The 24610-nt window shown below is 47.8% G+C and overlaps 1 protein-coding gene across 1 annotated transcript in view; it reads left to right on the top strand.

Moving 5' to 3' along the window:
- The first annotated feature begins 20515 nt into the window (after nucleotides 1–20515).
- Nucleotides 20516–24610, top strand: part of PAX5 (paired box 5) — a 238428-nt gene continuing 234333 nt past the window's right edge. The window contains exon 1 of the mRNA XM_088130025.1: nucleotides 20516–21690. Coding sequence (XP_087986151.1) covers nucleotides 21648–21690 — 43 coding nt within the window. The 5' untranslated portion in view covers nucleotides 20516–21647. The remainder of the gene's footprint in view (nucleotides 21691–24610) is intronic.

The following is a 24610-nucleotide window of genomic DNA, read 5'->3' as shown; positions in this document are numbered from 1 at the left end:
CGGGACTAATAAACGTGTGTAATTCTACTATAAAGCTGCAGTCCTCTGCCCCACATGTTCAGTGCATCTCTACTCATATCTCTATTCCCAAGTAATTCTTACAGGGCTCAGTCAGACTTGCAGATAATTTCTCTCTTGCAGCTGTACTTGAAAGTGTGCACATAGAGAAATCCTAGGAAACACGGGGACCCTTCGTGGTGTTTAGATCGACACTCCGGAATTTTTCTTCCATCTTATCTTTCCAGAGGCCCAGTTTGGTTCAATGAAAATTTAACTGAAGATTCACTTACTACTTTTCAGTTTGTAACCAAGGCAGGTAGAAGTTTAATTCCCTTTGAAATGGAGGCAAGGGGCAGAGAGAAGGCTTTTTGCATCCTGCACCATGAGGAGGACTGTATTACATAACTTCACAGTTTTCCTCCCCCCAGGCACAGGATATTTCCTAGTACCTATGCTGCAACTTGCCATGTGGAGTCTGTCTTTGCTTCCCTCCTCCCTCTCCCCCCACCTGTTTGCATTGAAGCAGCTGTCTTCTTATTCTAGAGTTCAGGGGTGGGTGGTGGTGGAGAATGTGTGTGCGTGTGTGTTTATTTAAGAGCTCTAGATCAAGAAACCATTCAAACCTCAAGTTTAGTGTAGTGTAATGGCAGGTAGTGAAAAGTGAGTGGCTTAGTCGTCCAATAAAATAAGTAGATTCTTTTTAGATAGACATGATGAATATTTCAAAATTAATCAGGTTGGCTATTACAGAGAAGGGAATAAAAGTGCAAAGCCATTCTTCACCCCCACCCTTTTTACCCCATCCGTAGGGTGGCAGCTGATATTTATTTTTCTCTTTAAAAATCATACCCTTTATTAGAACCGGAAGCTTGTCTAGTTGTGCTATCTTACAGCCTATGTAGGGGTCAAACACTTTATCTGGGAAATAAAAGAGAGAGCATCTCAGACTGCCAGAATAAGTGGCAGGAATGCATTAGGGTCCTGTGTTTTTCTCTCTGACTCGAAGATGTGATGGAGAAATGCAGCTGAAGGGAGTTGCAATTTGGAGTCTAGATCTGGGAATCATCTAGCTCCCTTTTGAAGGCTAGATCTGGGAATCATTTTCAGTAACTTCTTGTATTCTTATAGGCTTGCATTAGGTAACGTTTATTTTATTAATTTATGAATAGGGAAGGGAAAACTAAGACATGAAGGGGGTTCAGCTTCACTATTGTACAAATGTAATAACATGTTTTGGAAAGAGGAAAATAAAACATTTATTTCCCCCCAGGGTTAGAGTCAATGGAACCTTAACAAATTGAAAACCAACCCTTGGTTTTAGAAATATCTTGTGAAAAGAAACCAAAACCTTTTCCTGTGAAAAAGTATATTTGAATTTCCAAGTTACACACACACACACACACACACACACACACACAAATGTAGTTACATTTTAAGACTCCTCATTTTCTTCTTCTTCTTCTTCTTCTTCTTCTTCTTCTTCTTCTTCTTCTTCTTCTTCTTCTTCTTCTTCTTCTTCTTCTCCTTATTGGCTTTAACAGCAGAGACATTCCCCCGTGGTTCCAATTATAAAATAACTGATGCTTTGGGCCTCCTTTTCAAGAAAGCAAAGTATATAAAAATTAAAACAGAATTGTTCCACTAGAATTCTCCCAGTAAAACTGCTTCCTCTGGCCGAAGAATTTTTTTAGCTGTTTTTGAAATGCAGCCTTGCCAGCTCTCAAACTTTGACAACAATTAAGAGAGTTAATGCATTTTGCAATCCTTCTTGGTTACATAGGATTTTCTACTTAATCGAGCAAACTCTTCTCTTCTCGGCAGTCTTCTGTTTTGGAAGCAACTGGAAGAAAGCTAATTGGGGAGGCAGTGGAATATACACACAAACACGCTATTTCTTTAAATCCACCTCCATCTCCCCTTCAGGACTTATTGTCCCATTTCATGCTAATGAATGTGTATATTAATGAAAAGTTGATTGGGACTTTAGTTTCTCTAAATCCTGCGTGTTTCAGTGAAATCAAAGCCTCCTTTCCCGCTTCTGCCTGCTTTTCTTTCACAACCTCGTTCTGTAAACAGCTCCTGTAGCAGTTTAAGGCTGCAAACAAACTTGGATTTCTGCTACAACAGATGTCAGAGTTTCTTGAGTTTGGGCTGCGTCTAGGGACATCTTGTGATGTTTTTAGAGAACAGGACATGATCTCACATGGCGAGCAGCTCTTTAGTTCCTTAATCATTTCACGGTTCCTTCGAACGCTTTCTTCCCACCTAAAACGTTTAGTTTCAGCTCACTGATCAGCTGCAAAGGCTCGACGGGGAGCGGAAGAGTTGAATTATTCCAACCTGCAAGCAGCCCCTCAAGGAAAAAAAAGGGAAGAAAAGTGCAAACTTTTTTTTTTTTTACCCCTCTCTGTTCATTTCACCAAAGTCCTGAAAAATCAGAATGGAATTAGAGAAAAACTACACGACTCCCAGGACTGGCAGATCAGGTAAGGACTGAAGTTCTTGTTTTTCAGTGGTGCATTTGAGATAGAGAGCTAGAGAACGAGATATATATCTTAAGGTTTAATGGCTGTCTTATAAGCAGTTGCGTGTGATTTTATTTAATAATGTATAAGGACGATGGGCTTGCCTGAGTTTGTACAGAAAGGCTGTCCATATATCAAGCCCATGATTCTGGAACCGTTGCCTTGAGGTCCCACTGGGGTTACTTCCGTGTAAATAGTTAACGGGTTGCCTTTTTTCAAAACACAGCATGTCTGACTTGAAAGAGGACTACTGAATTAGATCCAGGCATTTTTTTCTATTGTCTATAATAAATTACAGTTCAGTTTGGATGCTGCTGTTCAGGAGACACCCCTGTGTCATGGAGGTGTCTTTTACATATCTCGATACCTAGTGTCTCTTTCTTTCTCAATGTGTGTGCCAGACAGCCATCTGCAAAAAAAAATAATAATAATAATTTTGGGCATCAGTCATATTTCCCAGCAACCAATAAAAGCTGGCTGGCAATCCAAAGCATCCTTATTCCTTGGAAGCATCTCCCTTGTCTTCGCTGGGGACATCTTTCAAAGGAATGTGCTTAGGATCGAGATACTTTGAAAGAAAAACTGGATCAGGGCTGCCAGCAGAATGCCGATGGATCCCCTGTCACAACCCAGGCGATCTCCACCAGGTTGACAGGAAACGCTAGACTGTTCAATTAATCAGCCCCCAGAACCCCCCAGACTGGGCTTTAATTGGGTGGAGCAGCTTCGTCCGTTGGAAATTCCAGAATCGAACCAGATTATCTAAACTCAGCAGCGAGGACGATGCGATGCGTAGGATGCTGCAAATCCGGCGTGCCCGAAGGCTCTCAAAAGAAACCAAAGCGGGCCGACTCTTTCTGCTCTCGGTGCTCTCTGGATAACTAAAGGTGGCGTCGCCTTGCTCTCTCGGTGTAACTGCCGCCTTTGCCTATTAAACCCAGAGGGCCCGTTTGGGTCTTTTGAGGGGGTTGGTGGGAGGTGGAAACCTCCCGTTCTTACGGGGAAATGTCGGGGCCAGAAAACCGGGGCCGGGTCTCAGATTCCCGCATTTAGGACCTTCCGGCGTCTTGTTCTTGGCCTGGGGTCACTGCGGTGCCAGATTCTTCTCCTTCCAGCGGCGAAGTCCCCAAACTTAATGGGGGGGGGGGGACAGCCGACGCGTGCCTGGAGAGCGCCTTGACAAGCCCTCTATTAATAATGTGATTTCAAAGCGATCGATAAGCCCTTTTATTAGTTCAATCGTCTGAATAATCGTTTCATCGATACAGCGTTTCATTGCGCCTAGCGGCGGACTAGGCTGGCCGAGGCAGGGCGGGGTGGGCTTGGGAAGGCCCCACCAGAAAGGGAGGGGAAACGCCGTTCATTTTATTTCCTTTCCCCTTCCTCCGGCTGGCAACCCACGAGGTCTCTCGCCCGCCGAGCCCCGCAGGCCGACCCCTCCCCTCGCGCGCACACCCCTCCCCCCGCCAATGGCGACCCTGCCTCCCGGCCCGTCCGACCTCCTTCCATATTGGATGGCGGGCGCGGGGGAGTTGTCGCCCCTGCCGCTTCCCCGCGCTTGGCCTCGGCCGACGGCTGGTTTGCCGAGCGACGTGCAGGTTCTCGGCAGGTTCCGAGGACGGCGGGGCGGGGGTCGCCGCCAACCGGGTCCTGCGCCTGGAGGCCTGTGTGTCCAACGCAAAGCCGCGATAAAGATATCCCAGTCCCACTGGGGAGATTAAGCGAAAGGGCGGCGAGCAGCCCCCACCCCGACTTTCGCCCTGGAGGCGGATATTCTTGGCTTTCTTCCCAGGTGAGGCCACCACCCGCCTGTGCTGCGCAGGCCCGGCTGGGCTTCCAGCGACGGTGGCCAAAATAGCCTTTCCCGCGGCGCCTCCGATGCCCCCTCCCCATTTCTGCAGGTTCACGGCTGGGCTGTTTTTGCTTTGAAATCGCTGCCCAGACAGACACTGTACGGGGCTCAAGTCACATCTTATTCAGGGGAAATAATGCCCCTGGCAAAACTCGGCTCTAATGATTCGGACTAGCCACGCCGGCTCCAAACGCCGCCGGCCACGCGCGCCTTCGGACCGTTTTGGCCTCCTGGTCAGACAGCTCGCGGGGCCGGGAGCCCGTCCTTCTTGCGTAGGTCAGCGCGGCCCCTGTGTTCGCATAAGCGAAACGCCAGACATAACATTGGGCGTAAAGGCCTACCGGGGGCGGGGAGGGGAGGAGGAGGGAGAGCAAAGGTCATGGAAAGGTGACCCAAAGTCACGGGGATTGGAGCACTTGACAGAAACGTTGGAGGTTTAGAAAACAAATGGAGTTATGAAGGCATGCCTGTGATGGCTGGCTGGCTGGCTGGCTGGCTGGCTGGCTGGCTTGCCTCCTTCCTTCCTTCCTTCCTTCCCCCCTCCCTTCTTCCTCTCCCTCCCTCTCTCTCTTCCTCTCTTCCTTCCTCCTTTTCTCTCTTTCTCTCTAAATCAGGGAGCCTCAGTCAGGGTGTACAATCCTCAGACTGGAGCTCACAGAACTAAACCCTGGGAAAACGGCTTGGTTATAATGGAAATGGAAAACATAATCCAAATGGCAAATTCTGCGGCCTAAAGTCAGGCGTCCTTTGATTTGAGTGAGACTCCTGTGACAACCTGAAAATAACACAAATCGCCCCCACCCCTGAAATTAAAAGGGAGCTGCAAGAGTGCAACTCCTGTCCTGCTGGTGGACTATCTTATGGCGCGATTTTGCATGGGTGATCATCCGCGACAACGCTCTCCCTTTTTACTTTGGCCCAGTGACTTCAGTAGGACTTCTCTCCTCTGTATGGAGGGCGCAGTGCTGCTGAACCCTTAAAAGGGAAGTAGCATGACGCCAGGTCAGTTGCCTCTTGAATCTTAATGGGGATGCAAAGCGTGGTATATATCATTTATAATCCCTGGGTTTTATTTATGAATTAGGAAATGAGGTTTATTGTACACAGTGAAGCGTGGTTCTGACAGGGTTGTGATTCTGTGTTTGTAACCCAAAACCTAATTCCGGTAGGAATTCTAGACATGCATCTCTCTTGCTAAGATCAGGCCGATTATTTTCTAGAAATTCTGGTGACACCTCTCCTCAAAGAGAGGGACTTATTTCCGGATCGGATCGATCCAAGTATTTTGATGTAGTCAGAGGAAGCACTTTGGGATTAACAGGAATGTTCCTTCCCCCCAACTGTCTTCCGTATGCCTCCTGAGAGTAGTAGAAATCGAGACATGGTTAGGGTTTTTTCTTGTCTCGGTATGCCGATCTGGGACAATATAGTGTTTAGTAAAAGTGTGAGTTGGATAGGGGTGAAGAAATGCTGTAAACATTCAGAAAGAAGGTAGGATTCAAACGCTGTTCAGGGGCAGGAGCCTCGCCTAAAATGGCCAAGAGCTGCTACAGGAGGATCCCTGGTTTTGATGAATTGCATGATTTTGATGGACAATCCACTGTCCCGGCGTCTTTCTCGTGCCACTGAATCCAGACAGGCTGATAAGGGAGGTGCTTTTCCCCTCTGTGACCCGTGAAATAATCTATAGAATTGTTTACTTTCTCATCTCGCTGTCAAACGCACTCCTTGGTGCAACGCACGTGGGACCCACGCTTCCACACTCAGCGTTTGCCATCCTGGGTGGGTACATAATTCCTTCTCGTCGCTTTGCAGGGGATCGCTTGTGTCGGGGGGAGGGAGGGAAGGAGGGGAGAAAGCGACCGCGGGCGACAGCATCCAGCTGGCGAGGGGTTAAGCTGGATCGGAGGCCTGTGGTGTAAGAAAAGAGGCAGGCCGAGCATTGGGTCTGCTAGGCGTTCAGAAGGGAGGAGCGGAAGAGTTTGGCAGGTTACAGTCAAGTCCAGATTCCGACCGCAGATCTATTCAAATCTGGGACAGAAAACAAAAGCTAATTTAAACGTTTGCTGTGGTTGTAGCGAAGCGCGGCTCCGTTTGGCGCCGTTGATGAAGGCGCCGTTAGTCACAAAATGCGAATTGTCACCCTTGTTTTTGTTTTTGTTTTAAACGTAAAGGGATTTGTGGCGTAGACGTGCGAAGTATGTATGAAGGATAATGATGATGATCATCACAGCAGATGTTTTTATTCATCGTCCTCGACACCGGTATCATCGGAGGCTTTATGGGAACCTAAGCAAAATGATGCCTTGCCCTGACGAGTGTACCTTGTCCAATTAACCAGGGGAGGGTGTCACTCATTGTGTAAAATTAGTGACTTGGCTGAGTTAAAAATGTTCCTGAAAAATAAGCAGTGTGGCTTGAAACGTACGTGAGTGAGTGAGAGAGCGGGAGCGTTTTCCCCCTGCGCCCCGCGTCACACAAGCCTTGCCTGCTGTCCTGGCACTCATCTGTCCTCTAGTATTCAAGAAATCGTGAGTGACACTCCGATCCACGACCCACTTGTGCCAGCTAGGATTTAAATGCATGATTGCAAGGGGAATAACCAATAGGTTTACGACCTTCGACTTTAGATTTAATTGGATTGCGCGTCACGCGGAGAACCGGGGAAAGGAGACGGCCACCTCGACCCTAAACATATTTATTCTGTGCAGTAGTTGAGGATTTCCCTGGAAGTCGCCATCTCAAGTTGGGCTTCTGATCTTGGGGCTCAGTGCCTCCTTCTTCCTCCTCCTGCTCCAGACCTCACGGAAGCCCCACCCCTTCCAGCTTCTCCCAGTGTTCTCGCCTGCTCGGACTTTGCTGGAAGACTCTGAAATTCCCCGACTTAACACCAGCCTGGTTCCCCCGCGCTCCATCCAACCTCACTTACGCCCTTGCGCCTGTCCACTCCGAATGCTTAATAAGATTAGACGGAACGGAGGGAGAACTCATGAATAACACGACCCCCAGGTTAGTCTAGCTCGGAATTTAGAAATTCACGTGGCCGCATAAAAGGCGGGGGGCAAGCCCCCTCTTTCATTGCTCAGCCCCCTCTTTCATTGCTCAGCAAGGCTAAGGCACGTTTATTTTATTCCGAACAGCTCGGGCAGCCCGAATCTTGGGATATTTAGCAATACAAGAAAAGTGGGCTCTCAAAGCGAAACATCGCAGTCAACAAAGGCAAAAGAAAAGAAAAACAAAGAAAAATCAAAGCAACGATTGCTCCAAAGTTTCTGATTTGTTTCAAGGTGGAAATGGATGAGGAAGAGCCACCTTCTCCCCTTCCTCCCTTGATTTTGCTTAATTGTACAGAACTCAGATCTTGACGAGGCACGTGGACCTGCCCAAACTTCAGGGAGGGGATCTGCATATAATCCAATTCGTCTTGGTTTCTGTGCAAACACCAAATGGTCCTGCAGCCAGATTTTCTTACTCTTAGCCTGTTGTTCAGGCTCCCTGAGTTGATAGAAAAGGAAGGAGGGAAGGAAAGAAGAAGGTGGGAAAAGTCTGCCGTGTTTAGGTATCGTTAACCACAGAGGCTCCAATGCGCCCGAGAAATCCTTCGCCGACTTTATTAAAATGAAAGGGAGAGGAGATACACGGTCACGAAGCTTCCTTTTCTTCAGCAGGATGGTGAGAGAGCCACCGCTGCCTCTCATAGGAAACACCCCGGGATCCTGCAGGCATTCTCGGCTGAAAAAATGCCACCCCTTGAAAGACTGGTTCTGCAGTTGGGGAAAAAGTGTATGGAGGAATTAGTAGCTCGTTGGAGCTAGTCATAATATAATCATCATTTAATTTCTGTAAAATTCTCTCTTTTTTCTGACGAATACCTGCAAATTATCGGGGTGGGGGCGGGGGCTGGATATCCTTGTCCGTAAGCTTAAAGATTTAGCAGGGAGCGCAGTGGAGAAGGGCTGCATCTCCAGTTCAGCTTTCAGAAACCTGTGACTTTTAGGAAGCAGATACCCCAGCAAGTTCCTTAGTTGCCCATTCTCTTTTGGGGTGCTCCTGCTAAGAGCAAATCTTCTCCAGTCCCCAAGATTCTTCTCTTCACCACTAGATCCTGGTCTTAGCAATCGGAGCTCACTATTTCTTAGGATATATTTTTATCTGATTTGACCGAAATTCTATGATGTTGATGGTTTAGTACAGACATAGTTCCCTGTGTGCTTGCTGAGAAATAAATCCCACCATTCAGTGGGGCTTGCATATGTTGCACTGCCTTGAGTCAATATATACAATGACAGTACTATGTAAGATCTCTTTACCAATATTGCTATCATCATCATCATCATCATCATCATCATCATCATCATCAGTAATATAGTAACAGTAAAGACTTCTGAATGGGATAAAGAACCCCCTTTGCTCATCTCCTTTGCTCCCCCTGCCCCCTGGTAGAGCATATTTTTCTATGTATATTTTTATCTGCTGCTGCTGCATGAAGAAGAGCAGGAATGGCTGAACAAGGTGGGAAAGGGCTGTGTAAAATCAACCCTTGGCAGTGTTTGCATATGTGGGACAAGTTCACCGTGGATAATCAGTAAATTCAGTCAAATCACCTAGCCATGATGATGCACCCTTAAGTTCCATTTCTTGCAAAAAAGAATGAGGCATCTGCTTAAAAGCAGCACTCTCCTGTAGACATGACTTGAATTGGTAACAGTGAAATCAGTGAGACTAATTGAAATTAGTTTTTGAACAAAAAGGCATTAGCTTGAAATATGCATCTCTCTAATTGAAATAACTAGAAAGTAAATGGTCTAAAAAACTCCATTGCTTTCTATGCAATGCTTAACCAGGTTAGGTAAATATCTAGCTTAGTGTTAACCCACATTAGGTTTTCTATGACTTAGCCTTTATGGGAAAGGGAAACGAGCTTATTTGGCTAGTTTATACCAACTCAGAAAATTAATGAATTTTCTTAAGAGGTTACATGTATTGTGTGAAGGGTACAAGGATCATTCACTGAATGAAGGACAGTTGTACACTTCCCTCTTCTAAATAATTTTTACTGCTGCTAGAAACCTAGAGGGCTCACTTGCCACCAAATAAGATTCAGAGAATGTTGTTCAAGAAACAAGGGTGTTGTTAGGCGGGCTGTAATACAGTTACACACAAATAATGTGACTGTTGCAATAAACACTGCTCCCTTTTAACAGGCTTGTGGATCTGGCTTTGATAAATAAGACATTACTTTCCGTCACTGGCAGCCTGACCCTTAAAGGGAGTCCATCACCATGGATGATAACAGTCCAAGGAAACCAGGTTGTAGTTAACAGCAGGTCTCATGGAATATTTGTTTGCAAACAGAGGGGGGAGGCAGGAAAAACATTCCCCCAGTGATTATACTCCCAACACCTCTGTCTTCTATTTAATCAAATATTTTCAGGCTACCTGAATGAAAGTAAAGGTGACCAACCACTGATTTAGAATAACCTCAATATCCTGACCAAAAGCTATCTAGCAGTGACAAGCATCTGGGAGAGGTTGGTACGAGACATTCTTGGAGCATGGGAGAGCCAAACAGCTCCCTATCCCAGTCGAGTCTGGTCTCAGAGAATCCTTAGATCTGTATAAATATAAAACTCAAATTTCCATGGGCTCCATAGGATTTCAGTTCTGAGTTCTGTATACTGGATCTTAAATAGTTCTGAATGCAGGCAACAAAATGCGTTTATTTGAAATATCAAGATGGGTTCACGCATGCACATTTGGCACTGCAGCATGTTTAAGTCCCAATAAACCACCCCACATTCAAAACCACATCTGAGATTATTTCCATGTCATTGTGTTTTCCCATTAATATGAAAGTTTCAATTGTTCATTCATACCCAATATTGCAGTCTTCCAGTGAAAGTGCATGTGTGAATCATGTCTTTGGGTTCAGTTTCTGGGGCTTGAACCCTAGACTCTTTCCTCACCAGAATCTGTGTTTTGCTCCTGCCTGATGTTTTGCCATTCAAAAAAGAGCAAGACCGGGATGGACAAGAGAAAGGTATCATGGTGTAATGGGCTGTAAGAGTAGCAGGAGAAAGATCCACAACCAAGACAACTGCCAGATAAAAAGAAATTGAGTCTGGGGTGGAACAGAAACCTAAGAAAGTGTTTCAGGCTTGACCCTCCCTAGGTCTCTTGTAGATATAGGGAGGGAGGGGGGAGGCGCATTCAGACTTGAAAGATTCTGTTACTGTAACATTATAATAGAAGTAGTAAGTGTTCATAACTTTGGTTTCCTAGTCTGGTCTACCTTGAAGGGCTGACACATGGTGTAGATATAGGGGGTGGGGGAATTGGGGTTGCTAGCCTCTTTGGGGCTGCTGTAATCATTCATGAAGACTAGCACTCCGAACTGCTGCATTTCTGATGATTAAACTTGGAAATGAGCTAGGCTACCTTTCTCCCAGCTTGTCTAGATAGCAAAGCCCTCCCTCCCCACCTTGTGCCTTTTTTCCCCTCCAGAGCATATTTGTAGTGCAAGGGTTGAAAGAACATCCAAGGAGCAGGTTGTCCTTTCCTTCAGCCCATTACAACCAATGTTTGCTTCTCCAGTATTTGCCAGAAGAACGTGAAGGTCAGGGCAGTGGACCCTGAGGCCCAAGACTTTGATATCCATTATGGCATTGCAGTTGAAGATCAATGGTACCTTTTCAGCTGCCATTGGGAATCTCTTGAGGGATCATTTTTTGAGGGTTTGGGGAACACACAACCTATTCATTGTGGCATCCTGGCCATGACATCCTGGGCAAGCAGGCCCTACCATCCTCCAGAGAGGGGCAATGTCATGCATAAGCAGCAAATAAGAAAGGATCTCCTTGTTATGGCTCCTTTCGGACTGCCGAAAGTGCTGATCACTTTCTGGGGAGCCAAAATAACTTGGTGTTCTTGAGTTTGGTGACCCCTGACAAGTGGCCAGTTGTTGCTCCACTTCAGGCTAGTCTTGTCTTTGGGATGATTATATGCCTTATTTTGAGCCACTTCTATCCAACAGGATGCAAATTAACCAGTTTAAATGCACAGGTAAAATGTGGAAGCAGAGCAATGCAACCTGTAACTCCCAACATCTGTCTAAACGATAATGCAGTTTTATAATGGTTGGCCTAGAATGAAATAAATCTTACTGTTGGATTCGCATGTCAAGTTGGGCCTTTAATGTGATTTGATTGGTTGGGGTTTAGCGTTATCCCTTGTGGCAGGTAAAAAATGGTTTGGCATAACCGGTGACCAGGCCATGAAGCTGTTCAAGATACCGTGGTCAAAATTAGCCATTAATTATAGTATGTATGAACCCAGATTAAATGTGATTAATTCCTTTGTAATTCCATCTGGTGCATTTTGGGAAGTTGAACCAGCTGGACTTTGTTCTGGAATAACACATTTCATATTCAAACACTATATTCCTGCAGAAAGCAGAAAAAATTCTTTTCTTTTGCTTTCTCTTTAGGGTTGTATGGACAGGGCACCCACAGAGGAGAGGATTGCTGAAATGGAGTTCCCACCTTATTGGTTTTGTTAGGCTGAACCAGTGACTTGTAGCAGTGCTCCTCCCTGATAACCCCAGAATTGCATTTGACCAGATATCCCATAATTTTCCAGCCAGCACTGTCATGACGATTGGGACAGATAGAAATTTCAGTTGGAATGCATCTCAGGGGAGACCAGATTGGGAAAGGCTGTCCGAATGGATTGTAAACTCCCAAAAACTCCCAGGGAAGGGAACACATTTATAAGGCTCGTCCAGAAGCTGATTAAATCAAAGCAGAATTTGCTAAACCCATTGATGTTACAGGATTTAAATCTCCAGTGGTTTAAAGTCTTCCCACCAATTGCTCTCATGGAAGGTGGGGACAGAGTAGTGCTGGTGTAATCTAGGAGTTAGTGTGGATTTTCCTGTTTAGAAAAGGACTTCTCTTCACACCCAGATCTACAAAGGTGAGCGGTTTTGTAAAAAAAATTTTTTTTTTATGGCAGGTATTCAAAAATACAACCTGCACATACAAATAGGTGTGGTCACCAGATGGCTAAAAGGGGAGAAGCATTTTCATCTCCAACTTTTGCACAGGAAAGGGAACTGTTGCAGGAAAGCTTTGGCAAACAGAGAGCCCCACTTCCACAGCTGTGGGAGTCCTGTCCTTTTTTGCCCCTGGGAAATCAGGCATTTTCTTTTTGTTTTTAAACAAGGGCCTTATGAAGGGATCCTACTGAGAGCTATTAAATCTGCTTTCAGTGGGCCTTGATCCAGAGAGTTCTTGTTCAGTAGCACTGGACGTGGCAGCTTCAAGCAGGTAGTAGAACAGGGAAGGGAAGCCTCTGGCCGTTTGTGACCCATATCACTTCTTTACAATTGGACAAAACCAAATGGAAGAGAAGGAAACCAGAACCTTCCCTTTTAGCAAGAAGTAATTAGGGCTCCTCCTCCTCCTCCTCCTCCTCCTCCTCCTCCTCCTCCTCCTCCTCCTCCTCCTCCTCTTCCTCTTCCTCCTCCTCCTCCTCCTCCTCCTCCTTTCTGCTATCTGGAAAACACAGTTGGCATCATTTTGTCACAGCTTTCCTGAGCCACATGCTCTCTAGATGCTCCCCTTATCAGGCCTGGCAGAAATGGTGGAAGGTGTGATCCAATTCATTTAGAGAGGACTAGATTGGGGAAGGCTACCCAGAGGGGTGAGCATGAGAGAAAGGCAAATTGGAGAAGTAACACTATGGAGCAGTGTTTCTCAACCTTGGCAACTTGAAGATGTGTGGACTTCAACTTTCAGAATTCCCCAGCCAGCCATGTTGGAGGGTAGGCATCGAGATCTGAGTCCAGCATTGATCTGGAGTGGGGTGGGGGTGGGGCACAACTGGAAATGGTTTGCTTGGGTGAGGTAGAGGTGTCCTTTGCTTTTACCAGAGAGGGGAAAAAAAAGTCCTCATTTAGTGGAAGAAATATTCAAGGCCCACTACAGAAGGAAATCACCTTCAAAGGATATCTAGCTACGAAAGAATGCTGTGGAGGGCTGAGAGGCGAAGGCAGGCAGGCAAGCATTGTTTGTGCTCTCTTAGAACTTTCCCCCCCACCTGACTTTAAATACTATCCAACCCTCTTTGAACTGGCAGAAATCCATATGGGCAGGACATTTGCTGCCCCATTGCCGATCTCTAGCGTGCTCTTTGGTCTCCATTTCAAGTTGCTTCCAGTCCCCTGAATTCCCACCAAGATAAGGGATGACAAAGCCGAACAAATGCGATACACCTTCAGCCTGTCCTTGGACGATGTTGGAATAAGGAGGAAAACATTCCTTCAATCCCAGTAGAGCTAAGGGTCATTTAAGGCATTCTGTTTCAGTCATGGGCTGTGGGGTGGGCAGGGAGGGGCAACATGAAGCAATGTAAAGGGGATATAGCAAAAACAAAAGCAAACCCAACAAACCAAAACATCATCAACGACAAAAGATTGTCAGAAAGAGGACAGCCTGCTGCAGCTTCCTTTCGTTTCTTTCTTTCCTACTTAAACTCATCCTCTTGCCAAGAGGCCTTACCAAGTAGGCCCTGATCCGCAATCTCTTGCTATGAAAACCACCCTAGATATTTTAAGGTCACGCTTGCATGCAGGGGCCCTCAGATGGAACTTGGCCCCAGAAAAGGGTCTCGTCCAAGGTCTGATCTTGAGAGTGGACGTCTCCTCTGAAAGCCCTCGACCAGTGTGGGTTATTCTCGGAGACATTTCCTTTCCTTTGTGGAGATGCCCTTCACTCTTTGCCATGGCCATTGAAAAACACCCTCCTCAACATTTTCGATCTAAAGGCAGGGTGGGGAGGGGAAGAACTTTTCAGATGTCTCGGTAAGGGAGTGAGTGTGTTTGTGTGGGTATGAAGTAGGAGGATGGCATTGATCTTCATTTCAGCCAAATACAAACTCACATGTTTTGTGATGTCATGATGAGAGGTACAGCACATTAAGAACATTTGGGGTCTTCTAAAACCATTCATCCAGGACAGAACTCTCAAATATACCTCTGTTGCCATTTTGCACAGCATCTGCTGTGCTGAAGACATTAATGCCTGTTTTTCTAGACACTAGCCTAGATTTGTAACAGAATTTTATCCATGTCTCCTTAGTGGGGCTTAGTCGAGAAGAAACATGTGTTATATTGCATTGCAAGCTCAAGGACCATTTTTAAAACATTTCCTTTCCTTATTTTCCACTCATCACTTTAAAGCCATGTTACCGCTGTAAGTCAATCAACTCCTTCTTGAAAAACAAGCAAGGTTCGGAGGTCAGATATGCACAACCACTACACTGACCCATTTCATTGATTGTAGCCGTGTCAGAAACAAGGATTTAGTTGATCAGAAATGGAAAGGGTTCAGAAGAATAATCACTGGCAGTCTGAAATTTGGGAACCAGACTCCGTGGTTTAGGGTACTCTTTAATTTCCCTGATGAATAGGAACGAAGAGGAGATAAATAATGGGGAAACCTGAGTGTTAAAATATTACACACCATTCAGATAAAACATATCGTCCAGGGTAATTTCGATGGGAGATGAAAATGTCCTTGTGGGTGTAGACTACAAGTGTCTAAAGTTATTATACTGCATATGTTAACCTATGGATGCCATACAAAAGGAATATTTTATGCTTTTTGCTTGTGCCTAATAGTATGTGAATGCTATTCCCCTCTTATAACAACAACAACAATAATAATAATCCCCAAAGAACCACATTGTCCTTATTTCTAGATAACATCAGTCTGAGATTTGCGCTCCAAGCGCGAAGGATTTGTCTTAGAGATGCCCTCTGCAATCTTCTCTAGGAATAAAGGCAAACATCAAAACCAGTATTCTCCCAACCCCCAGAACTCTGACCATTTCCGCCTTTCGCTGACACCCATCCGAAGCAAATACTGCAAGCAATAACTGCTCTCCGGGCTCCAAGAATCGCTCCCCCCCTTCCCCATTCCCAAGACGTGGTCTTTTGCTGCCTAAAGCAAGTTTTTCTGGGCGTGGGTTGGGGCTGCAATCCGAAACACACGCCAGATTAGCTTTCCCCCAGCTGGCCCTCCTCAGGGAGTGGGACTGCAATGCCCATCCTCTCAGCCTACGGCCAGACTGCGGCTGGAGAGGGTGGGCGTTGTAGTGCCGGTTCGGAAAGGCGGCCTTTGGAACTCCGTGGGACTTGACCTCGGTGCGCTCCCTGCTCAGGATCCTCCAGGGGAGCCTCCGAAAGGGGGAATGAAGAGACGCGCGGCGCAGCTCTTTAGGGAACCAAACGGAGCTTTCGACAAAGCCCCTCGTTGCCCACCTTCCCTTGACTGCTCCGTAGCTACGAAGAGTTCCTCCTTCCCGTGGTGCTCGCTTTCAGATCAGGCGCCGCTGAGGACGGCAGCTTGACCTACCCCTCCCCGCCCCCAGTCCTCCCCTGGCCAGTGGCCAAACCCCACGGGGCGATTGAGCCTGCAGGGCGGAGACCCCCCTTCTGGAAACAAGGAGTAGGTGAAGCCAGCCCCGGGAGGACGGGGGCTTCAGAGAGCCTGGCCTTTGCAGGGCGGCATGGCCCGGCCGGGCTCAGTCCAGAGGCACAATTTATTTTTGATCTGGCCGGCAGGCTCATAGCGAGGCCCTGGGGAGAGGGGGGGTCCGTTGCGCAGCATGAGGACTTGGTAGGAGCAGCAGGAGATGCGTTTTCTTAGCTGGCTGGCTGGCTGATCAGTCACCCCCATAATAAAGAAGTATCTAACTAAGCTGGCTGTAGGGAGGGACGGTCTTCTGTGAGGTATGTGGATGGATGGATGGATGGATGGATGGATGGATGGATGGATGGATGGATGGATGGATGGATAGATAGATAGATAGATAGATAGATAGATAGATAGATAGATAGATAGATAGATAGATCTATTTATGCTCTTAGCTCCACAGCTGGCTTCCTGTGGTGCGGCCTTCCCCGGTAGAAGTCCAGCCAAAGGGACAAGGCAGGCAGTGCCACTCACACGAGGCCCATTTATGTCCCTGGAGATTTTCTTCCTGCCAGCTTGGCCGAGTTACCCCAACCCACTCACCCAAGAGTCTCTGGTAGGAGCTGGCTACAGCTGGGTTTGTTTGGGAGACTTTGCTTGGCGGCTTCTCTCACAGCTTCGGTTGGCCCTGGTGCATCCTTGTTTACCAGACTTTTCAGCGGCGTTAGGCTGGGAGACCAGGTCGCGTTCAGAGGGACGGGCCAAGAAATTCAGCCACGGATTGTCTACTAAGAAGCCCTTCGGAGGTGCCCACCGCCCACCTAACAGCTGGAGAAAGAGAGGTGTCCCGGGAGGATGGTATGTGAGTGCATGCATGCTCTGATGTGTGTAAAACGCCTTTTGAATCAAGGAGAACCCCTGTGCACCAGTGGATAGATTCACCTTTTTTAGCATCGGCTGCTGTTTTCTTTGCTTGACTTCAGTGAGTTGTGGGTTGCGCTGGCCAAGTCAGTTGCTAATTATTTGAGACGGACCATTGGGGGCCGGGGAGTGATTCATGGTGACTCCATCCTCGAGAATACATCTAACTTGTCCAATTCGACTTACCACTGTGCCCTGAGAAATCTTAAATTTATGGTGTATTCCATACAATACTCTGGTGCTCTTGGTCGGTTCAAGGCTTGTGTAAATGCGTGAGCACAAAGGAAGCACACCTTCCAGATATATAAGACTCATAGCAATATTCTATATAGATAGATTTTGGACACGTGACAGGGATATAGGCGCAAACTGTGTGATCCTTGGAGTCACGTGACCATCAGGATTTCTCTAGGTGTATTATTAAATTATAGTACTGTAATCATTTTAGTTACAGCTGGAAAAGATGTCTGCCTCTGAATTCTATTCACATTCTTCCCATGACAATATCAGGCGCTTTTTATCATATATATATGGGAGCCTAGTCTTGCTTTTATCTAAAGCCCCTATCCTTGGAAGTGGCGTTTGTTCAAAAGAGTTTAACCCCGAAGCCAAATCTTAATGCTGTCGAATGAGAAATTATTGCCTTTGGCTTGCAAGTAGACTTATGTCTTGCCTAGGCCATCAAGTTTCCCGAGAAATGCAGGATTCTTATATGCAGGATTCTTTCCTTGACTTCATACTGGCGCACATACATACGTGCATATCCAAGAGCGTACATGGACCAATGCAGAGGTTAATAATAGTAGCAACTGTTAAGGGAAGCTGCTCACATCTTCCAAAATCTATGGTGACCAAAAAGCAGAGATATTCGTTTCTGTCTCGCAGCAGGAGTTCTCTCTGGTTGTATTTATACGTTTTAGGAAGGCAACAACAACAAAACAACAGAAAGGAAACAGTTTAGAGAGGCTTTTGGCCACAAGTTCTGTGCCGATTGTAAAAAGCCAGGGAGCTGCGTGAAAGGGCCATTGCTTGTATTTCATACACTTGATCTTGCTTTCTTCATTTTGAGGCCTACTTTATAAAAGGAGCACTCTTCTCTGACTTGTTATAAACCTGTCCGTTTGAGAAACAATCGCCAGATGATGTTTAAAAATGACCCTTTCCCCTTTTAACGTCCCCAACTGATTTGGTGTGTCCCCCCCTCCTTTTAACTGAAAAGCAGAATGTAAAAAAAATGAGGAAATTGGAATGGACTCTCTTTCATTATTGGGGAGGTAAGAGTTCAGTAACCAGATTTAAGCGAGGATTCTGCAGAGCTTCCCACTCCTTCACCCGGAGGCCCGTCTCTGTGTTCTGGGCATCTAGATTACCCTTTCCGCCTCCTCGCGCCATCTCAGCGGCTCGGGCAGCCTGAGACTGCGCGCGAGACGGGCTTCTAGGCCAGCTGAGAGGAGGTGCAGGAGGTTGGTGCATCAGTCGGAAAAAAATGAACGAGGTGCTCTTGGCGTGCTTGATGGCTACATCCGTGAGCAAAAGAACTTTCCAACCTCGGGGTAAAGTAAACCAGTTCAAGACCCAAAACGCCTGTGTCCCAACTCCTCCCTGTAGAACTGTCTGCATTCTCCGTGGCCGGAATCAGGAGCATGCCAGAAGGTCCACAGGCCTCGCTCTTTATTGGGAACTGAAAAACACAAACCCAGGGCGGATCGAGATTGAAGCTCTCATCTCCCGGTTAAAGAAAGGTGCAGCAGCAGCAGCAACACAGTTTCATATGCACAGCAGGCCTCTATGTTCACATGTGCTCATGCAATGCTTAGAATGGGATGGTGCTCTCTTCCAGCGCACCCTGACCTTCTTTACTGGAAGCGCATAGGATCCCAGGCATAAGGATGTATTTTTTTTCACGACAGCACCACCAGTCAGGACACATTCTTCTGCACGCAGGCAGCCCAGCGGCATGGGTCGGTTTTTAAGGCCAGGTTTACCTATGCATTGTTCATTAATCATGATTGTTCCTACGCCTGTTGACTGACTATAGAATGCATTAAAAGGCTGATGAAGAGCTTTGTGTTGGGCGCGAGGGATAAGGGGAAAAAAAAGGATTAGGTTCCTTAGAATCAACCAGGATTGCTCATTCGTGTGGAAAGTATGTTGCTCTGAGTAACTAATGGTCAGGCAAGTAGGAATCAGACTTTGCACAAGTACACATACACTTCCCAGGAAACGGAAGCTTTCAGGGCTGGTGGGGGCGAGGTGGGGAATTCTAGCTGGAAGGCGTACAAAGCTTGGTTAAAGCCGGGCAAGCTGCAGAGGCTGAGGGATCTAGATAGATGCAAGGATCCCTCTCGCATTTTCCCGATGTGGTTGGTCGGGGCAGGCAAGAATGGTCTTATCGCTACTGCCAAACCCTTCTGGGCTTCCCACCAGATGGAGTGTGCTTCTTTTTACGCACCACTTCATACCGTTTGTGTGCACGTTCTCAGGGTTGCCTTGAGAAACTACAATCTTTGGGGATCAGTCTGTTATACTCAGTGGCACTTACTTCCAAGTGAGTGTGCACAGGATCCCGCTTCAGGGTTGCAATCCTCAGCATGGCCACTTGGGAGTAAGCCCGGATTTTTCTATATAGAGCCGGGCTGTCATTGTCTTTATTGCTCGATGCACAACCCATACCAGTGCATTCCCTCCCCCCCCCCCCCCCGCCCCTCATGCCTGAGAAACCTACAGGACAGGGGTTCGGTGCGCGCGCGCGCAAAGCCACACACACACACACACACACACAGAGGCAAGCTGCGATCCCTCCAGTTTGTCAATGAATCCTCCCCACTCGCGGGCTCCGCCTGCAGCAGTCCTGATTGCTCCGCCGCTGGCTAATCAGGGGCCGCCTCCTCCGCTCTCCCTCTCCCCGGTGTTCCCCAGCCCCGCAGCCAATGCGCGCGGGGCCGTAACTTTACTTTTCTGATTGGAGGCCGAGGCACTGAGTGACGGGCCAGCCCGGAGGCAACGGCCGGCCGTGCTCTCCTCCCGCCCTACTTCCTGCTCCCCGCGGCCGAAGCCCCCCGCAGCCGCTGTCCACGCGCAACCGGTCCTGAAAGCTGCTCCTGGGAAGCGCCTTTCTCCTCTATGAAGGAGGCGGGCTGACAAGCCGCGGACGGCGACAGCGGCCGAGCGGCGAGAGAACCAAAGCCACCCGCCAGCGCCCCGGAGGACTGAAGGGAGATTCGGGAGGCGCCTGGGGCTTGAGTGCCCAGGTGTGTGTGTGCGTGTGTGTGTCTGGCGTGCGCGCGCGCACCCCGTATGCCCGCCTGCGCAAGGGGAGGGGGTCACTTGGCGCCACCCTCACGCGTTAGCCGGCCAGGTAGAGACAGATGCGCGCGTGCACACACATAGACAACTCGAGCCGGCCGTCTACCTGCTCGCCTGCCTCTTCCTGCGCTAGGCGAGGGAGCACCCTCCGCGAGCCGAGGCCGGCGCGCGCGCGCGCTGCTGGGCCGTGGGAGCGCAGCGCTGGTTGCCGGAGGAGCGAGGAAAACTTTAAGCGCGAGCAGAAAGGCGCGTGAGGTGGAAAGCGTGGCGCGCGCCACAAGCAAAACACGCCTCTCTCCCTCCTCCGCTCTCTCTCGCGCGGCGGGGATGCCGCTGGCACGCTTGTGCTGCTGCTGCTGCTGCCGCCGCCGCTGCCGCTGCTGCTGCTGCCGCCGCCGCCGCCGCCGCTTTCTCCTCATCTCCTCTGGCGCCTCTCCAAGCACAACTTCCCGCCAACTTCTTCTGCGACAGAGCTTCTAGCGCCTGCCCTCGAACAAGCGGAGGTGGCGGGGCCAAACGGACTTTGCCTCCCTTTTTCCTCCAGACTTGGGACACCCGCCGGGGTGGGAGGCAGTGACCTACAGCCAGCCTGCTCTCCGGGAAAGAAGCCGCTGCCTAAGCTCTCTTCGGAGGCTCAGCTCAGCTGATCACCCCGAGCCGGGACTGCGAGCAGGACAGGGGAGGAGAAGGCGAAGGAGGAAGGGGGAGCCGCACATGCCCGGCAAAGCACCGCCACTCCTCAAACAAAGACTGACCCGGGGCACTTTCCTCGTCCTCTAGCTAGCCTTGCCTTCGCCAGAGGTGCCACTCTTATTATCTTCCGAAAGAAAGAAAGGAAGGAAGAGAGAAAGGAAGGAAGGAAGAAAGGAAGAAAGGAAGAAAGGAAGAAAGGAAGAAAGATGGATGAATGTTGAAAAGTGACCCCCACCCCGGATAAAGCTTGGGAATATCTGCTCTGCAGGTCCTCGGTCCCTGCCTGTCCCTCTTGCTTCGCCGTGGAAGATCTCCGTTGGCTGGGCTCTTCCCGGGGAGGGTCTTCCCTCCGACCCCGAGACTGGATCCATGGCCCTCTCCTTCTGCGGGCTGGGGAAATAAAGGCGCCGCTGCTGTCCCCAGGCAGAGAAACTCATCGGAGGCAACCTTTGGCGGTGGGAGACGGTCGAGCTCGGAAGGGGTAAAGGGGGGGAGGGACGACGACGATTCAAGCAATCCAGCCTTCCCCGTGGCTCCCAGACAGCCCGAGTCCCCCCCAAGCCCCTTCCGTATGAAAGGAATAACTTCCCCGAGGATTTCTGTGGTTCTTTGCTCTTGGCTTGGAGAGAGACCTTGTCTCTGAAGTCCCGTCGTGTCTTTCGGGTTTTTCTTTTCTTTTTTTCCCCCTTTTCTTTTTTGTTTTTGAAAGAAACAAAATTATTACAAGCAACACTTTTCCCGCCCGGTCAAAATAAAGCGCCCCGTCCCCCGGCAACACAAGTGATCCTAGGGAGTTTAACTTAACCTGATCCGAAAGCGAAAACAAAACACAACGCCTCAGCTTGCCTCGAGCAGCCTGGATCGCCAGCCCAGATGGAAATACACTGTAAGCACGACCCGTTTGCAGCGATGCATAGTAAGTAGAGGCGGCTGGTTCCGTTTTTTCTCTGCCTTTCAGCACCAAGCTGGCCGCCGCGCCTTCGCCGCGCTCCCGAGCAGCCCGGAGTGTTTGTTTACTGAAATGGGAGGGAGAGGGAGAGGGAGGGAGGAGGGAAGGCTGCTGGCGCTGAGACACCTTTGGGCATCGCTGGAGCGGCACAGCGGCATTTGATCGGCTCCTCGTAGCCAGCGCAGGAGGATGGAGCCGGCCGCGCAGGCAGCTCGCAACCTCCTCCAGCTACGGCCCTGTCCAGTTATTCCCCTGGCGATTTCGGAGGAGTTTAAAGCAAAAACCAAGCCAAGCCAAAAATAACAGCCCCCCCCCCGCCCCCCGGACAACGATACACCGCTCCCTTTTGGTAATGCAGCATTGATGAGGACACGATCCGGTGAAAGTGAAACATTGCCAAGCTCAGTTGATTTCCATGGGAGGGTTTAAACTAAACGTGCGCTGTAACTCCTCCTCCACCCATCTGGGGGACTTCGACCAGAGTGGGTTTACATTGATTTAATTTTTTAAAGAACTCATTCGCGGGTTCTAGGACCTGGCGGCCTTAAAATGTCTCCAGCCCCAGATTAATTGTTATTAGAGCAAGAAAAGAGATCCAGGGCAGGAGCAAAAAGGGATCCAGTTACCTTACAGGCGCTCTCAGTTAAAGATATCTGCCGGCAAGTAAGTCGCACTGATTTCAAATCAACCTACATTTATAGAGCTACCTACTTAACACTATTTAAACAAATGCAGGAACCTTCCATACATACTGTATTTCCTTCCCCCTTCTTTCCCCCTCATTCCACATAGTTTCATTTCTCTTCCATACATCTTGATTCTTTGTGTCTGCCTACTGCTGCTCTTTCTCTGTCTCCTGCTCTCTTACAAAGTTCAAGTCGCCCTGCTGGAATATTTCTTTTTTTCCCTAATTAGTCCACCTATATGGATTTGGAGAATAAAAGAAATTTGAAATTACTACTGCTAGTAGATAGGACTACCACAGGCTAGCTTAGTTGAATGCCTTTCTAAGGAATCTCTGAAATAGTTCTGAATATATCAAGCACTTAAACCGAAAAGTGTGTAATCTGTTGATGCTTCCTGAACATGGGCTTTAAAGAGATAAGAACTGCTGGAGCTGCTGCTTCTCCTTCTCACGGCAACAACAAATTAGTCGTAGTGGCATGTTTAAAAATAGCCTTATATGTTTGGACTCGGCTGTTTTAAGTTAGCAGCCATGGATAATATATTTGCTTGGGATTTGCTGTGCCTGAGAGGGTTGGAGGAGATTTTTCATTAACACAGGGTTATGAGAAATGACATCGTCTCTCATGGTGAGTTAAATGCTGGATTAGATCCAGAGATTTCAGGGAAACCGAGGAGAGAAACAACCACATTTTTCTTAACTATAGCAGCCTTTTAAGGAAGACAAATGTTCTTTTGTGTTATCTATTTATCTACCTAATCATTTTCTCCATGAAACCATTTCATGCTTCCTCATTGGATATACAGAGTAAGCACAAAATAGAGAGCTCAGATGTGAGACTGCTAGGAAGTATATACAATAATTCACCTTCAGAGGAAATGTACTTGGATGGTAGCATCTGAATTTGAAATTTGTAGGAAATGCTTATCGGAAATCAAACAGAACCAAAAATGATTTTGGGATTTTATGATAGGCATCTTGCTGTAGGGGAAATAATATTTTCATATTTAAAATATGGGGGCAGAAATGTTCCGACTCCCTGCCATTCCATCCCCTCTGGAAATTCCTTTGTGTTAATTTGAAGAGAGTCTGAATGCGGAAGCTACCGGGAAGGAGAGGTTTCCTCCATTAGCCTAAACAATGATAAATCGATATCTTCTGCAGGAATGTAAGGGCAACAAAAACAAACCGGAAAAAGTGTGTGCGTGTCAGTTCGGGTGGGGGATGGGGAAAGAGCATCCAATCCAAAGTGAGTTTTATACTTCTCTGTCCCCCACTCCCAACCTGAATGCATTCGTGATAGTTATTTAAATCTCTCTCTCTCTCTCTCTCTCTCTCTCTCTCTCTCTGTGTGTGTGTGAAATAGCAAGTTGTTGCTTTTCCAAAAGTGGCAGGTAGGGGATGAAAATGTGGCTGTAATTATTTACTGTACAGTAATGCCACGTTGCATTCCTTGTCAGAAAACACACAAAAAAATAATAGGAGGCACTGAAACTTTTGTGCAATGCCCTAGGCAAAGTAACCACTTCTATAAGGGACATGTTTACTGCAGAAAAAGCTGACATTTAAAACCAGGCGTAGTCTTTGTCGATAAAGAAGTTCACCCTACGTTCACCTGTTTCGTAAAAAATTCCCTCGAAACGAAGGGAGTTTTTGATCTGGAGCATGATTAATCTTGTAAACAAGGGGAACTCCTTGTAAAGAAAACACGCACACACGCGCTTTAAAAGTCACACGCAAAAGCCCCCGGCAATCTTCAGAAAAATCTCCTCGTTCCCGGCCAGAGAGAATGCAGAGGCAACCGCGGTACACGTTTGATTTTGCGGGAAAGACAAACCTACGTTTTTTCTCCTTACCATCAGAAGCGTCAGAACAAACAGTCTGGAGAAACGTTCCACCTTAGCAGCATCTTGTCCGTAGAAGAAGAACCTTAGGATGAAAGGCGAAATTCCAGGGGCGCCCGGCTGTCCGTTTCCCCCTCTATGGATCTTTTCGGTATAATGCCTCGTCTCTATTTGCTCTATGAAGAAAGCCAGTTAATAGCCGCGTTTTGCATACCCGAGTTACTTAAAGAATTAGCTACAACTGACGCGGCTTTTCAGTTAGCAGGACAGCGCTAGGCAGTTATCAGCAATGAGGAAAAGAGGGTCTTAAACCTCTTTTAACAGTCCCTCCAAGATCCTCCTTCTTCATCTAATAAGG

The sequence above is a fragment of the Python bivittatus genome, unplaced genomic scaffold (genome assembly GCF_059951505.1).
Source record: "Python bivittatus isolate LINGU-HERP-01145 unplaced genomic scaffold, Pbiv_v1 ctg000850_np1212, whole genome shotgun sequence".
Taxonomy (NCBI): domain Eukaryota; kingdom Metazoa; phylum Chordata; class Lepidosauria; order Squamata; family Pythonidae; genus Python; species Python bivittatus.
Note: the sequence above shows the minus strand (reverse complement) of the source record. Positions and strands in the feature narration are given on the sequence as shown.